The sequence below is a fragment of the Sinocyclocheilus rhinocerous genome, unplaced genomic scaffold (genome assembly GCF_001515625.1).
Source record: "Sinocyclocheilus rhinocerous isolate Xijiao unplaced genomic scaffold, SAMN03320098_v1.1 scaffold4252, whole genome shotgun sequence".
NCBI lineage: Eukaryota > Metazoa > Chordata > Actinopteri > Cypriniformes > Cyprinidae > Sinocyclocheilus > Sinocyclocheilus rhinocerous.
Window position 1 is genome coordinate 8,331 of NW_015649594.1, and position 15,201 is coordinate 23,531.

General features: G+C 35.6%; 1 protein-coding gene across 1 annotated transcript in view; it reads right to left on the reverse strand.

The window, feature by feature from the left end:
• Positions 1-4,808: 4,808 nt before the first annotated feature.
• The window catches only part of LOC107710895 (mRNA export factor-like), a 28,286-nt gene continuing 17,893 nt past the window's right edge, over positions 4,809-15,201 (reverse strand). The window contains exons 5-9 of the mRNA XM_016515763.1: positions 9,879-9,985; positions 9,235-9,310; positions 8,903-9,097; positions 7,332-7,417; positions 4,809-5,194 (exon numbers count right to left, since the gene is read on the reverse strand). Of these exons, the coding sequence (XP_016371249.1) occupies position 5,194; positions 7,332-7,417; positions 8,903-9,097; positions 9,235-9,310; positions 9,879-9,985 (465 nt within the window). The 3' untranslated portion in view covers positions 4,809-5,193. The remainder of the gene's footprint in view (positions 5,195-7,331; positions 7,418-8,902; positions 9,098-9,234; positions 9,311-9,878; positions 9,986-15,201) is intronic.

The following is a 15,201-nucleotide window of genomic DNA, read 5'->3' on the forward strand; positions in this document are numbered from 1 at the left end:
CTTTTAGGGGTATAGTTGCACCTTTGAGGTTACTGCACCAGTAAAGGGCTAAAATACAATTATAGTATATTTTATTTCTGACAGTGTAAACAAAAAAGGCCTATGAAATGTTAAAAAACATGGCTATAAAATCTAATATTAAATGAGTATAATTACTGATTATATTCTTTTAATAATTTAAAAGATCAGTTTAGTTTAGAGGTATTGGTATCGATGATACTGGGTTTGAAAATATCGGTATCGGATCGAAAATAAAATAAGAGGTATCGCCCATCCCTAAGCCATACATTCTTGTGTAAGGTGTCTCATTTTCATATCTGAAATAAACACGCTTGTGTTAATGCCTAACAGCTATTATAAATATACTGTACACATCCATCTCAAACACACGAAAGTTAAACTGATGTAACGCGCGTAGTTGTATATGCGAGCTTCACAGTTCTTACCGCGCGCTGCCTCGTGGGTTCTTGGCTTTGTTGCAAGGAGGATACCGACAGGGAGCTCGGCAGATCATAACACTTGATTTATTAAACATGAGGAGGTGAACATCATGAATTAGCCACATCCGATCAAACAGTGCGCGTCATCTCTCTCTCTCTCTCTCTCTACGCTCTCACAACTGACCATTCTCTCCCGCGATCCTAATCACATATCTCTGTTCTCGCGATATTACCTCTAGATCTTATTTAAAGTTACAGAACATTAATTTTAACCTTAAATTTCACTCCCTACATAATACTCCCTTACCCAACAAGAAATGTCCTAATTTCTAACACAACCCTTAAACGTATATGGCACAAAACAAAATGTATACATGTATAACATTCAAAACAATATATTACTCAAAATCTGTATCAAAAAGGCCAAAACGTACAAAAACATGTTTAACAATAATGCAACATAAATCACATAGGCCCATAAGGAATCAGTATATCAAAAAACTCTGCATTCAAATTCCTATTGTTACATGTATTAACCCTGTACATAAAAAAGGAACCAAGTACAGAGAACATTTAGCAAATCAGTAAAGTGCAAAATCCTTCAAATGGTAAGGCAATCAGGCGATTCAGAAATGAATGAATGAATGAATGATGCAGTTATATAGCGCTTTATTGTGTATTGTTGTACACCCAAAGCGCTTTACAATCATGTGGGGGGGTCTCTCCTCAACCACCACCAGTGTGCAGCATCCACTTGGATGATGCGACGGCTGCCACAGGACAACGGCGCCACACACCAGCTACAGGTGGAGAGGAGAGAAAGTCATAGAGCCAATCAAGTGGTTGGGGATTATTAGGAGGCCATGATTGACAAAGGCCAGGGGGGCAATTTGGCCAGGACACAGGGTTACACCCCTACTCTTTACAAGAAGTGCCATGGGATTTTTAATGACCACAGAGAGTCTATTAGTATATACAATTTGTAAGACATTTTCTAAAATTCTGAAAGCATTTACATCACTGCTGACCTTACACCTCAGAGTGGTACCACCATCGCAAAATTGCTCTAAAATGCTTTAATTTCCTTTCAACATTTATTTTCCGAGAGCAAATACCACTTGAAATTATGTTCAAAGCAGTTGCCATAGAGGCGGATGGGGCTCTGTTATGTCTGTTTTGGAGTTCAAAGTTTTGGTTTGTGGCATTTGAATCATTGTTTTGATTGTACACTGTTAAGAGTGCTCTTGATACACATTTCCTATATTGCTATTGGAAAAAGGCATTCTTTAAATCATGTTAGGCAGTTTTTGTTTATAAAACCTTTATTTAGGCTGGAATACACTACACAATTTTAAAAATCTGAACAGATTTTAAAACACTAGGCATCACCAGTGGTGTAATGTAGCGAAGTAATAATACTTCGTTACAGTACTTAAGTATTTTTTGGGAGTATCTGTATTTTACTTTCAGCCAACTTTTACTTTTACTCCACTACATTTCCTAATTAAAATGTATACTTTTACTCCGATACATTTCCCCGAAGCATATTCGTTACTTACTACAAAATAGTCAGAAGTCAGAAGAACACGGACTGCAGGAAAGCAGGTTTGACGAATCAGTTGTCTGCCGTCTGCAAGTTAGACTCCTAAAAACACCTTTGCTCATGTGCAAACAAGTGCGCGCACAACCGCGGATGATTCATTTTCCACTCAATTCGAGTCTGGGGTGTGCGATATACAGTATATCTTCCGTGATAATATGGTAAGTGTTGTTGTAATGATGTGCGATCTGACATTATCAAGCATATCACCAAATCACACAATCAGAGACAGAGTGCATGCACGTGATTTATTAGTCTATTAAAACTAAAAATTTAAGGCATTCTAAATTGTAGACGGCAAAAATGCTTCTGTATGCTTTTTATATTTATATTATTTAATATAGCTAACTTAATCTATATCACACAAAGAGTACCGTTTTTCTGCAGATATCAGCATAACTAATTTAATAATCATTTTATACAAGTTCAGTAAAGTTAGCAATAAGTGACTTACATTTTAGACATAATATTAATTGTTTTTGCTCAATTTTGCCAACGAAAATAGTTCCAAACAAAGATCACAGCACTGTTTTGCGTCTCTGAGCAATGGTGTTCACTTATTGAATGAATCAGCTTTTGAACGAATCGGTTCGTGAAGCTGAGGAGAACGTGTTCCCCCTGGCGATTTATATAAGCCACTGCCGTTGTGTTGTCCGATTTGACCAAAACGTGGTGATTCCGTAGGAACTGCACGAAATGTTTCAATGCTGAAACACTGTTAAAAGTTCCAGGAAGTTTATATGTGCGTTCTGTAGCGAGATGGGACATTTTCCTTTCGCTATTCTGCCCTCGCACACTGCACCCCAACCTGTGAGTGACGCATCTGTCGTTACTACTTTTCTCAGAGAAATCGCTCCCAGCGGAGTCCCTGATTCGAGAAAAAGAGTTTCGCTTCTTTGCTAGAGGGGGGGAACAAGACACCTATGCTGTGCAGAGGGGTGCTACAGAGACTCAGTGAGTGCTGTAGCCCCTCTTTTGATTTAAACCCAGACCACAGGTTAGGTCGCCCGCCTCTTTTTTTGCCTCCCTGAGGTTTAGCGGGGCCTGGGCTGGGGCTGTTTTAGGGTGAACCTCCACCTGCATTGACTGCTGAGACAGGGGGTGCCTAGGGTTTCTGTACCCTGACTGTCCCCCCCTGGAAGCAGAGGCAAACCCCGGACGCATGGGTTGGGGGAGCCGAGCAGTCGGCTTCTTGGGAAGGAAAATTTCAATGGTATGCTGTGAGCAGTGAGGTGGCATTTAGGGCTCTGACAGCCAAGGCAGAGGACCGATAAATTTTTTGAAAAAGAGAAGCAGACAACCTCTCTGTCTGTCCTGGCAGTGAAGGAGAGGAGGATGATATGCTATGATATGCGACTCGTACTCGGCACTCCAAACCCCTTAACGGGAACTGAGAGCAGTGCGGGCAGCACTCGGGATTAGTGAGCACAGCCTGTGCGTGTCTAACTCCCAAACACGCTATACACAGAGGGTGAGAGTCTTTAGACGAAATCATAGACCCGCAAGCACACGGGTGAGAGGGATCTTTCCCCTTCACTGTGCCACGGGATGGGCTCGCAGTCGCCATAACTGAGATGCAAACACCGGGAGCTTAACGAGCTCACCACAACGTGCTTCTCGATATCGGGTCTTACAGCAATTATTCCCTTAACGTGAAGGAATAATTGAGAGAAAGGAGCTGTAACTGCTCGATAAAGAAAATGAGAACCTGCCTTGATGCACTAGTCCCCTCCACAAAGATATAGCAGAAAGAAAATAATCACTTTGACAGAAAATATTTTCCCTGCCAAAACAAAAAACAGCCGCGTTCAGCGACGTACACTGTAAAAAAAATAATTCACGGTCATATTTTACAGTGTACCTAAAATGCGGCTCGTCCGTGAACAGTTAAGCGGCCACTCTTATGAGGATCTGCTGAGGATAGCCTCCAATAAGGATCTTTACGGGGAAGAGAACGAGAATGAAGTAAGGACCGCTAGCAGCGATATATATGAGGGAGGCGGGACTCCCGCATCACTGTCGTGATTGGTCTGTCAACCGACAGACGTGGTGTAATTGGCGCTTCCACGATTGGTCACGCCCGAGGCGATTCCCATAGTGAGATGCCGAACTAATGTTTGAAAGAGAACTAATATGATCTATAAAGGTGCAAAATGCATTTACTTAGGTTACACATATTTGAGAATCAAGATATTTCATGATATAGTTAACACAAATTGGGAATATTTCAAATAAAAATTAAAAAATTAAAACATGACATGGCAAACATGATGGAAAAAAAAATCTTTTTAGAAAATCTATCTGCAAAGTTCTTTGAAATCTAATCTTTGTATGCATGTTGGTTTCAAATGGTTTTGAAAAATGCTACAGTACTTTCAAAATACTACACTTATGACTAATATATATATAACATTAAAGTGAAAAAGTTTTCCTAATCTAAACTATCTACAAGTGTTTTTTTTTTTGTTTTTTTTGAGAATGGTAAATACATTTTACAACCTAAACTTTGCCATGTTATAACAAGGTTAAATTATCTAACATTTAAGGAGACTTATAAAACATCTTTCTCTCTCTGCATGTTTTTCTCACGTTTGATGCACTACTTGACCTGACTGACAAAAGTATTTTCAAGGTTTTTCAGCAATTTCCCTTTTTTATTCAATGCTTCGTTGATGACAGTTTCTAAGAGCAATGTACATATATATTATATATACACACCTACACATATAAACACACAACACACACACAAGACAATAAGACAAGCGCAATGTCAAAATGCAGAGAAAGCTTGAGACAGATTTATTATTGGTTACACAATTTGATTATACACCAAGCATAAAGAAAAGTAAAGGTGAAAATGCATTTCCTTTGTAAGGCAGTATCAAGAAACAAAACAGCTGCAAGTAACGATGAACTTCAAGAAGAAAGAAAAAGGTACACCAGTTACACCAGAAATACTGAAGCATGGCTTCCTTACTCATATCAAAAGCCACTGCTCACATCATTGCTTATGAGCAGTTGACCACCTTCTGATTCGTCCATAAAAATTATGCATTGCCATGCCATTGGTCCGGGTGTTAGCAAATTGAGGTCTCTCTCCCATATTTACACACAAACGCAGGTCTTCCGAGATGTGATGCGAAGCTTGACGAATCTAAAGACAAGGAGGGGCAGGCGTCAGACAATACAGCATTCTGCTTTTCAGATCAGATTTATTTTTGGTTTTGTTTTCCCCATGAATGAAAGCGCACACATGGTTGAGAGAAGCATAATTCTTAGCATTTATTACATCTTTATTCTCTGATAGGCCAATTCCAATGGTTCCAAGTTTTACAGGTCATTCTCTTGTATTGAGAGATTTATCTAATAAAATAGATCAGTGACCAAAATGATCAAAGATCTTCATCTGCATATAATATCCATGCACACAATCATCAAACACCTGATAGTAATCAATTTATCAGTACAAGAAAAGAAATGCAGGCACAGACTATGATTTTCTTAAATTAAATTAGTAAAAAATATTTCAATATTTTAGCTGGAAGCAAAATGTTTGATTCCTAAAAAAAAAAAAAACACCCCTTTCAAAAATTTAAAACTTTCAAAGTACTATATATTCTAAAACTAATACTGTTTCCTTTGCACCCTGTTTATAATATTGAAAATTCAGCAGTATTTAAGCTTATATTCTGTATAATTGCACTGCACAGTGTTGCGCAGAGCTGCATATGCTACTGCAAAACAGCACATCTGTGGGGCTATACAGTGTCATCTGACCAATCCAAACAGGCATCAGCAGATGTTTGTAAAGATCATTGGTCTGATTGACTCCCAAATATGTCTGTAAGTGTCTATCATTTTACTGTCTGTCTTGCAAAGCTAGTGAACGTTAATCAATTTAAAAGTGCAATGGAGACTGATGTGACGAAAATCGTTTCTTTGCAATTTAGAACAGTTTAAGCAGATTTCATCCAAGAAAACCAAAATCATTAAAAGCATGCTTCCCTGTAGAATTCCAGTAGAAAAGTAATTTATCCATTGGAAATCTTTCCATTTTGTAGCTTATATTGTAATGTCTTTTCAATTATTTACATAAAATGAAAATGTAGACTCTATGCAAAATGTGGAGCATTAAATTAAAAGTGGAGTACTGAATTAACTCTTACGCTCTTTTCGCTTACATATCATTAAGAGAGTCGATACACACAAAACAGAGTGTGTGCGGTTAGTGCGCAAATGGCAAGTTATTTTTAATCCCGATATTTGTATGGGAAATGTTGTGTGTAGTTCCCTTTCATGAGAACTTCGAACTGCGTCCTCTAGGGGTCGCTATGGGGAACGCCTCGTCGTGACCCGTGTCTGAAGCATACATTGAAAAAACACCAACTCGTTGGCCGGCGACAGCCATGACGTCACTACCGGTGTGACTACAGTATAAATAGGCGCCGGGAGCACACATCATTCTCTTCTTCGTCTTCACTGACCGGTCTGTTTGAAGCGTGCATTCCAAAAAGCAAAGTAAGAGCTTTTTCTTTCCTACTATGGCGAGCACTAGCGAAGCGTTTAGAAAGTGTGTACTCAGGGAACCATGGTTACATAAGTAACCTGAGACGTTTTTAAAGCCTATTTTGTGCACACAACAATTATACATCAGGCCCCAGAAGTTTCAAGAATTGTGTATTCTTCAGTAAAACAACAATTGAGGGGACAGTAAGAGATATGTGAATGCACATGCTATACATTTGATATTCCTAGCATTTTCTTTTTTTTTTACTACAACTCATTTTAAATCATGTAAGTTAACTTATGGCTCAACTGGAAGTTTGCTGAGGACCCCTATGGTAGAGAACATACAAAATAGACTAAATTATGAAACAGAATAGAAACAATCACAGCTAAACTGATGAATATTACTAAAGCACTGCAAAACACAATATTAATTGCTCGCAAATAGTTCATAACATGGCTTTGATTTATATAACTGCTTTACAATTTTTAAAAAAAATCACCATTATAGTCAATCAATACATAATCCACTCCAATCCTGAACATTTAAAAATCAAACTGAAGTAGAACCTCATTTCTATATAGCATTTTAGAAAATATGTTTCTTCAGAAGAATTCATCCCTGTGAGCTAAGAGCAACTTATTAATGCATCATGAGATACCAAAGAAGGACTCAGAAAGCATCACAACTGCACAGAAAGCAAAGTCGGTGCAAGTCAGGCAGCACACCTGCCCCTGCCCGGAGAAAGACACTTTCTCCGTGGTAATGGATATCCCGCTCTCACCATTTCTTGTTCCGAGGCTTCAGTTCCTCAGCTGCATTCCTCAAGAAGATGTAATTCTTTTTCTGGGGATTGTAATATTCATGTCCCTGTGACACAAACAGAAGTAATAAAAGTGAGAAGAGATCAAACTGATTGTCAGTTCACTAAAAATAAACAGATACAGTAAGGATGAAAACATAAGAACTTCAGTCAGTTCTAATTAACCAAAATAAAGCAAAACACCCCAATTTTAATGACAGTAACAAGATCACTGATTCACTTTCAGAAGGAATTTTTTCCAGTTGAATAATAAAAACCAATGACAACCAATGCGAGTGTGCAAAGTCCAACTTGAACCAACATGATTTTAAAATATTTTTTACCAAAGTTTCTTGTGCTCATCAAGGCTGTATTTATTCTACCAAAAATACTGAAAAAAACCCTGGTATTTTGTGAAATATTATTGCAATTTAAAATAACAATTTCTATTTTAATATACTTTAAAATATAATTTATTCCTGTGATGCAAAGCTGAATTTTCAGCATCATTACTCTAGTCTTCAGTGTCATGATCCTTCAGAAATTATTCTAATATGCTGATTTATTATCAATGTTGGAAACAGTTGTGCTGCTCCATGTTTTTTGGAACCTGTGATACTTTTTTCAGGATTCTTTTATGAATATAAAAAAACAACAAAAAAACAGCATTTATTCAAAATGGAAATACCATTCAAAAGTTTGGAGTCAGTAAATTTTTTTCTTTCTTTTTTTGAAAGTAATGAATACTTTTATTCAGCAAGGATGTGTTAAATGGATAAAAAAGTGATAGTAAAGACTCATATTGTTAGAATTGTTTGTAATTTTTAATAAATGCTGTTCTTTTTAACTTTTTATTCATAAAAGAATCCAGAAAAAAAGTATCAGCTTCCAAAAAAAAAAAAACATGAAGCAGCACAACTGTTTCCAGCACTGATAATAAATCAGCATATTAGAATGATTTCTGAAGGATCATGACACTGAAGACTGGAATAATTATGCTGAAAATTCAGCTTTGATTACAGAAATAAATTATATTTTAAAGTATATTAAAACAGAAAACCAATATTAGAAATTGAAATATCTCACAATATTACAGTTTTTTTCTGTATTTTTTATCAAATAAATACAGCCTTGATGAGCACAAGAGACTCCTTTAAAAAAAACATTAAAAACTTACTGATCCCAAACTTTTGAACGGCAGTGTAGTTATTCACATTCCTAAAAGCAATTTTTTTAATGCATGTTCAAAATCATAATTATATATATAAATGTATGTTTTTCCTTCATATTTTAAATATACTTATATGAAATTTACCATAGGAGCTTAAATTAAGCTTAATCTATCAAATATCCTAACTGACTATAATACGTACTATACCATAACTTTTTGTATGTCAACACACAAACCTAAAATCTAATCTAAAAAGACAACTGTTGGAACTTAGAAACGATCAGCAAGTGAATTTATTTTCTTGGACAGTCAAAATTTTTTTTACATTTGTGAAGTTAAAAATGACAATTCATCGAATGTTACATGTGTATTGAGATTGTACCTTAGACCAGTCATAGCTGGAAGCATAGGCAAAAATGTTCCCATTGTTATTGAAGCAACAAGCTGTTATTGGTTGATCTAATTGTTCAGAGGTCTTCAGCTTAGTGCGGGCATCTTTATCCCAGAAACTAAAGCGCCCATCAGAGCCTACAGTCGCCAGAGTGCCATGGACAGGGTGAAAGGAGATAGCGTTCACCTACAACAGAGAAACAGTTTCTGTTTATTTTACAAGTACTATTTATTACTGAATATTGCCTTTCATAACCTCAGACTAGACTAATTGCCCAAGCAATCCACATCATTTCAAAAATACATAAAACCTAGAACACTCACAGCATAAATATCTTGGGGTGTGGCAGTATTGGTTCCGTTGGACCTGTGGCACTTAAAGGTGAAATTGTCCTTGGCTCTGAATTAAAAGGTGAATATTAGTAAGATAGAAAGATTCATATCCAATATTACATTCAAAAAAATTGCTGCTTGTTAAAGTTACTTGTTACAATGAGTTGAAGTAATTTTTGAAAATTTCTGTCACAACTTCATTTCATAATGTTCATAACGTACTTAATTTTGTAACATTTAGGTTAACAATGTTTTGTTGGGGCTACATTAATCATTTCTGTTGAAATAACTGGGCAGTAGATCTGTAGTTACTGGCATACTTTACATGGAACTGCAGCAGAAGAGTAAATCTTGAAATTTAATTTTATGTTTTTCAGAGACTCCCTTTACTGAATGTGATTGTTTTTAACATGCTAACATGCTATTCTTAGTTGTTATCTTATTCAACTGGTTCAAAATGATGTTGTTGTTTTTTTTTTACTTTTTTTAGTCTCATTGTACAAACCTAAACTAATTGGCGTGGAAAAGTTTTCCTTAATTTAAGTTGATCAAACTTTTTTAAGTGTTAGCTGTTAAATTTCTAAACCAGCCATGAATTTTTTGTGGATTGGAAAGGAAATCAGATACAGACTCACGGGTTAGGTGGGTTTATGTAATGAATGGCAACTCGTCCCTCGATGCTGCCCAGTGCAAAACCAGTAGGTTTACTCTGCTTGTCCTTAAAGATAGCCACACAGCGGTGCTATTAAACAAAACACACAAGTTAAAATACACCTCAATGGTTAACAACAATATCTGCAGAGAAGAATTAAAATAATGGTGAAAATGGGCTACGAATCAACAAAAAACAGGGTTGAGAAATTACACAGGGCAACTATGGAGATGTTAGTGAACTAAAGGTTCAATGTAGGTGAGTAATGATTCACTCATTTTCAATGAGAAAATCACTTAAAATTCCTGCCGATTCATAAACAACTATTTAAGTGATATTTTTATGAGTTTGTGTGGCCTAATAATCTATTCCGAATGGTAAATATTGAACTGTAATTTGCTGAAGTATGTATAACAGCCCAAAGCAAAAATATAAATTTTAAATTTGCCTTTGCTTAAAGAATTTCTGGTTTTCCAAAAATCAATGGTGAAATGAGATCCTCCATCAAAAAAAATTACTATAGTTTGACTACAAAAAGAACTGGATTACTAAATTATATGATGATTTGCACAATTTCACATACATAGCGAGTTGTTCTATTTACATTGGGCTTAGACTAAGAAAAATAAATATATACTATAGTCACTGGTAAAATTAAGCATTCCCACACTGGTCATGAGGAAACCACTTTTGACCATACTTGTATATTTGATTCATAATTCAAGTACATTAAACTTATTAAAATCAATCCAATGTATACAGAGCTGTGCAGAGAGTAAAAGTAATTTGAAATATATATATATATATATATATACACAGTGTTGGGCAAGCTACTTGGAAAATGTAGTGAGATAAGCTAACAGTTTCTCTTCATTAAATGAAGCTTCACTACACTAAAGCTACAGCCCTGTGAAATAAAGCAAGCTAAGCTACAGCAACATGGCAAAAGTAGTTTACTACATCTAAGCTATTAAAAATTTTTTTTTTTTTTTTTATATTGAACCAACATTATAAGTCAATGCTCTCTCAGTGATCAATAAAACTGTCAGTCAAGCAGATAAGACATGCAGGCATAATAGTTCAGTTTAGTTGTTTATTCAACCACTGTTCTAAACCAATTTGGCAACAAAAATCAGTATCATGTACATTTACCTCATATTGTGAAATAGGCAAAATAAATTTTTGCTGTCAGCCGGAAACCTCCTATTGGTAATTGGTATTGTGGCTTTATTGTATACAGATACATTTATATAAATGGTAACACTTCATAATAAGGTTCATTAGTTAACATTAGTTAACTAGTGTAGTTAACATTGTAGCATTTGGACCAGTCAGACACACAATTGTTCATTAGATTTAATAAATCAATTATTCATTAGATTAACAGGTAATCACAGACCCCTCACCCAATAAACATACTGGGTGCCAGGATGTCTGTGAATGACCCCAGGCCCCTGGTTACCATGGCAACCACGACACCTCAGCCAGATCAGATAAACTTTATGACCTAAAAGACCTATGTAGAGAGAATCTTCCCTCCTACTTAATTCTCTCAAACAGACACATACTGCTATATGAAATGACTTCTTAAGGGGCAGTCACACCAGACTTTGAACGTGCGAAATTTTTTTGGACGCCGCTGCGAATATGGGTGGGAGCAGGATATGACATCAAGCGCCAAGGTTTCCCCTCAGTTATCACAACATGGATTCCGATGTGCTTGTACTGTGTCTTTTGCGACGGCGTCGAAAGCGTATGGAAAGGAGAAGGCTGTGGGTTCACCCTATTCTACGGACTCGGAATGAGCGGGGAGAGTTCCATTCTTTAATTCAGGAGCTTCGGCTGGATGAGGATCGCCACAAGGAGTACTTTCGCCTCTGTCATATTTTATTACCATTTTTTTAAACTATAGTGAATAAACTGTATTAATGAATGAAATGTTCAAGGTGTAAATTTTGGTTTGACTGTACATACATACATATATATATATATGTATATATATTACATTTTTAAGTGCTGTGCTTTAAGTGCTGTAGGTTTTTCCCTTTAAATAGGTCATTTTATAAGTTAAATTAATTTTAAAATGAGTCTGAAAATATAAATATAAAATAACGAACAACATTAAGTAATTTAATAATAATACACTTGTGTATAGTAATTATATTGTACTCTCTCTCTCTCTCTCTCTATATATATATATATATATATATACATTACATACATTAGCTAACATTAATGAAATCTTATTGTATATTGTTCCCATATAGATGTATAGGCCTACAAATAACCAATGTTTTTCCCCGTCATTAACGCCACAAAGGCAGTACGGGCATCGCATTTACAATTTCATGAACTTGCAGGTTATACAATTTTCTGTCACTATGTGGGCGCTCAGTTTTTTTCTGTTATTTGGCCAAAATATCATATTATAAAAGATTCAGCGCTTCACACAAGCTATTTGACTGTGACTTGACAACAAATGCTAAGACACTCTTCTCCGCTCCTCAAATACAAAAAAATAAAACATTAGCCTTTATAAATATAGTGTTTCTTGAGTAAAGAAAACGCTGTACTTATTCAATAAACAGTTATTTATTTACCTTCAGACTGCAAACGAGAGCTGAGATGCTTCAAACTGAGCTCCGTACTTCATTCACGAGAGAGACGGGAGAAATAATGAGGTTTCAGTGACAGTTTGAGGAGCCAATGGAGTTACATCTCACTTATCAATCAATATTGTTATTATCTTTCAAATTCTAATAAATAAACTAATAAAACAAAATGGTACAAATAACGTGCGGCCAGAGGCGGACAAAGTACTCAATTCCATTACTTGAGTGAAAGTACAGATACTGCTGGTCAAATATTACTCCATTACAAGTAAAAGTTGTAAAGACAGATTTTTACTTAAGTAAAAGTACAGAAGTACTTGCTTTTAAAAGGACTTAAGTACCAAAAGTAAATTTCCTTTTTTATGTCAATGCACTGTTTTATTGTTGTACGTAATACTTGCAATACTTCTGAAGCAACGTACAATACATTACACCTGCTGAATACACTGACTACCTTGTAGTATATTTGGAATAAAGAGCTTTTAGAATGTTAAAAACACATGGGGATAAAACAACAACAACAACAACAGAAAAATTATTTAACACCCCTACCCACCCCCACAAAAGCAGGATGGTAGTGATCTCACACAGCTCTGACAGTGTGTGCACACATCTATGTGTAGCCATTCAACCACATTTGAACAGAGTGGACAGTGAAATTGCTGTAAATACAGACTGATAAGGAAGAAAAAAAAATCAAACCTGCTTAAAAAACCCAGCAACACAACTGTAGCTGTACAACTTTACAACAGCAACACTGCTTTAACAAAAAAAGCAAAACAGCAACCTGCACAGGCTAACCAAGATCTTCACGATTACTAGAAAGTTACAGGCAGGTGAGTTTTGATTGAGGTTGGAGCTAAATTCTATAGGAAGTGGACTCTTGAGGGCTAGAGTTGAGAATCCCTGCCATGAAGGTTTTTATTGCCTTATGCTGCTTTTCATGTCAGAAATAAGAAAAATTCTCACTTCATTTTAAATACTTGTTAACCTTATGCACCTCAGATTGGATCTGCCTGCACAAACACTGTTTTAGACAACTGTGACCGGCACAAAATTAGTTTGTGGAGTCCTTTGGACACAGAATAGCAATGATAGACTGTTTTGAGATTTCCAGAGAAACCATTCAGTGTGAAAGTGTGTGTCAAAATGTCTTCTACCTACAAGCACTATTTAGTATTTGACAGATCGTCTAGCACTTCTAAGAATCCATGCAGAAAGGGTCATCAGAAATGTTTGGCAGAAGCATCTAATAATAATAATAATATGATTAGTAGTAGTAATTTATTCAGCTTTCTTTGTAGTACTTGCACTGTGTCCACTTAAGAAAACAGTGTGTTGATGATTCATCATGCTTGTCACATCTTCTGTTATGCATTTTTAACACAGTGTTGCATTAATAATAAAGTATGTATAATGCCATTTTCATAAATGTGTTTTTGATTGTCTCCTTGTTATTAGTACTTATCAGTACTTGTTATCAGCCAAATGAAGTACGGAAAATTGTGAACAAACAGGGTAAGGTTTAATGGTAGAGACTCACATGATGTAATTACTTACAATTGTGCAAATTATGTGTGCAAATCAATGGTAGACAAAAACAGAACATATAAGTGTATAAGTAAATAAAATAAGTTTTTATACTGTAAACAAGATAATCATATATCCAACGAGGTTGGAGGCAGCGATGCAGGTGGCACTCAACTTTTTGCGTCAGGTAACGTTAGTATGGATCAGTGTTAATTGTTAATCATCATCAGTGACAAATTACATAAATTATGGTTCCTTAAAAAATTTGCTGAGATTATCTCGGTACCGTATCTACTTGGTTTGCATCTGTTTCTCCAGTATGACGATTTAATCGGTCTTTACTGCACGGCTCTGTACACTTAGTTCACTGCTCAATGCAACGATACCTTCAAAATGGCGCCTCGGTGACGTCACACATAATAAACGCACGTGACTGACAAAGACCGATTGACAAAATATTTGTATTTTAATCACAAAAAGTAAAACAATGCAGTTGTATTTTGAAATTGTTTATCTAATCTAGGGCTTAACTAATTATTATTTTGCTAATCAAGTAATCTACTGATTATTTTGACAAGTGAGTAATCTGATATTTTAGCTAGTAGGCTAATACAAATAGAACCAGGTGAAAAACAGGCTTTAATATGACTATATTTATATATAAAGTAACGACGAGGCAATAATAATTGGCCTCAAATAAAGTTTCAAAACCAAGTAAATGGTTTTATTGAACAACACTGTTAAATACATAATGTAATATGCCTATATTATAACAAATACCACACACAGAGCGCACGCACGTTGATTTATTAGTAGCCCTATATTAAAACTCAAAATTCCAGGCATTCTAAATTGTAGATGGTAAAAATGCTTCTGTATGTGCTTTTTATATTTATATAATTTAATATAATTCCTTACATTTATATAGCGCTTTTCTAAGCACTCAAAGCGCTTTAGCTAGTAGGTTAATACAAATAGAACTAAGTGAAAAACAGGCTTTAATATGACTTTATTTATATATAAAGTAACGACGAGGAAATAATAATTGGCCTCAAATAAAGTATCAAAACCAAGTAAATGGTTTTATTGAACAACACTGTTAAATACATAACGTAATATGCCTATATTATAACAAATACCTGCAGAGGGCGCCAACGGTCTGGT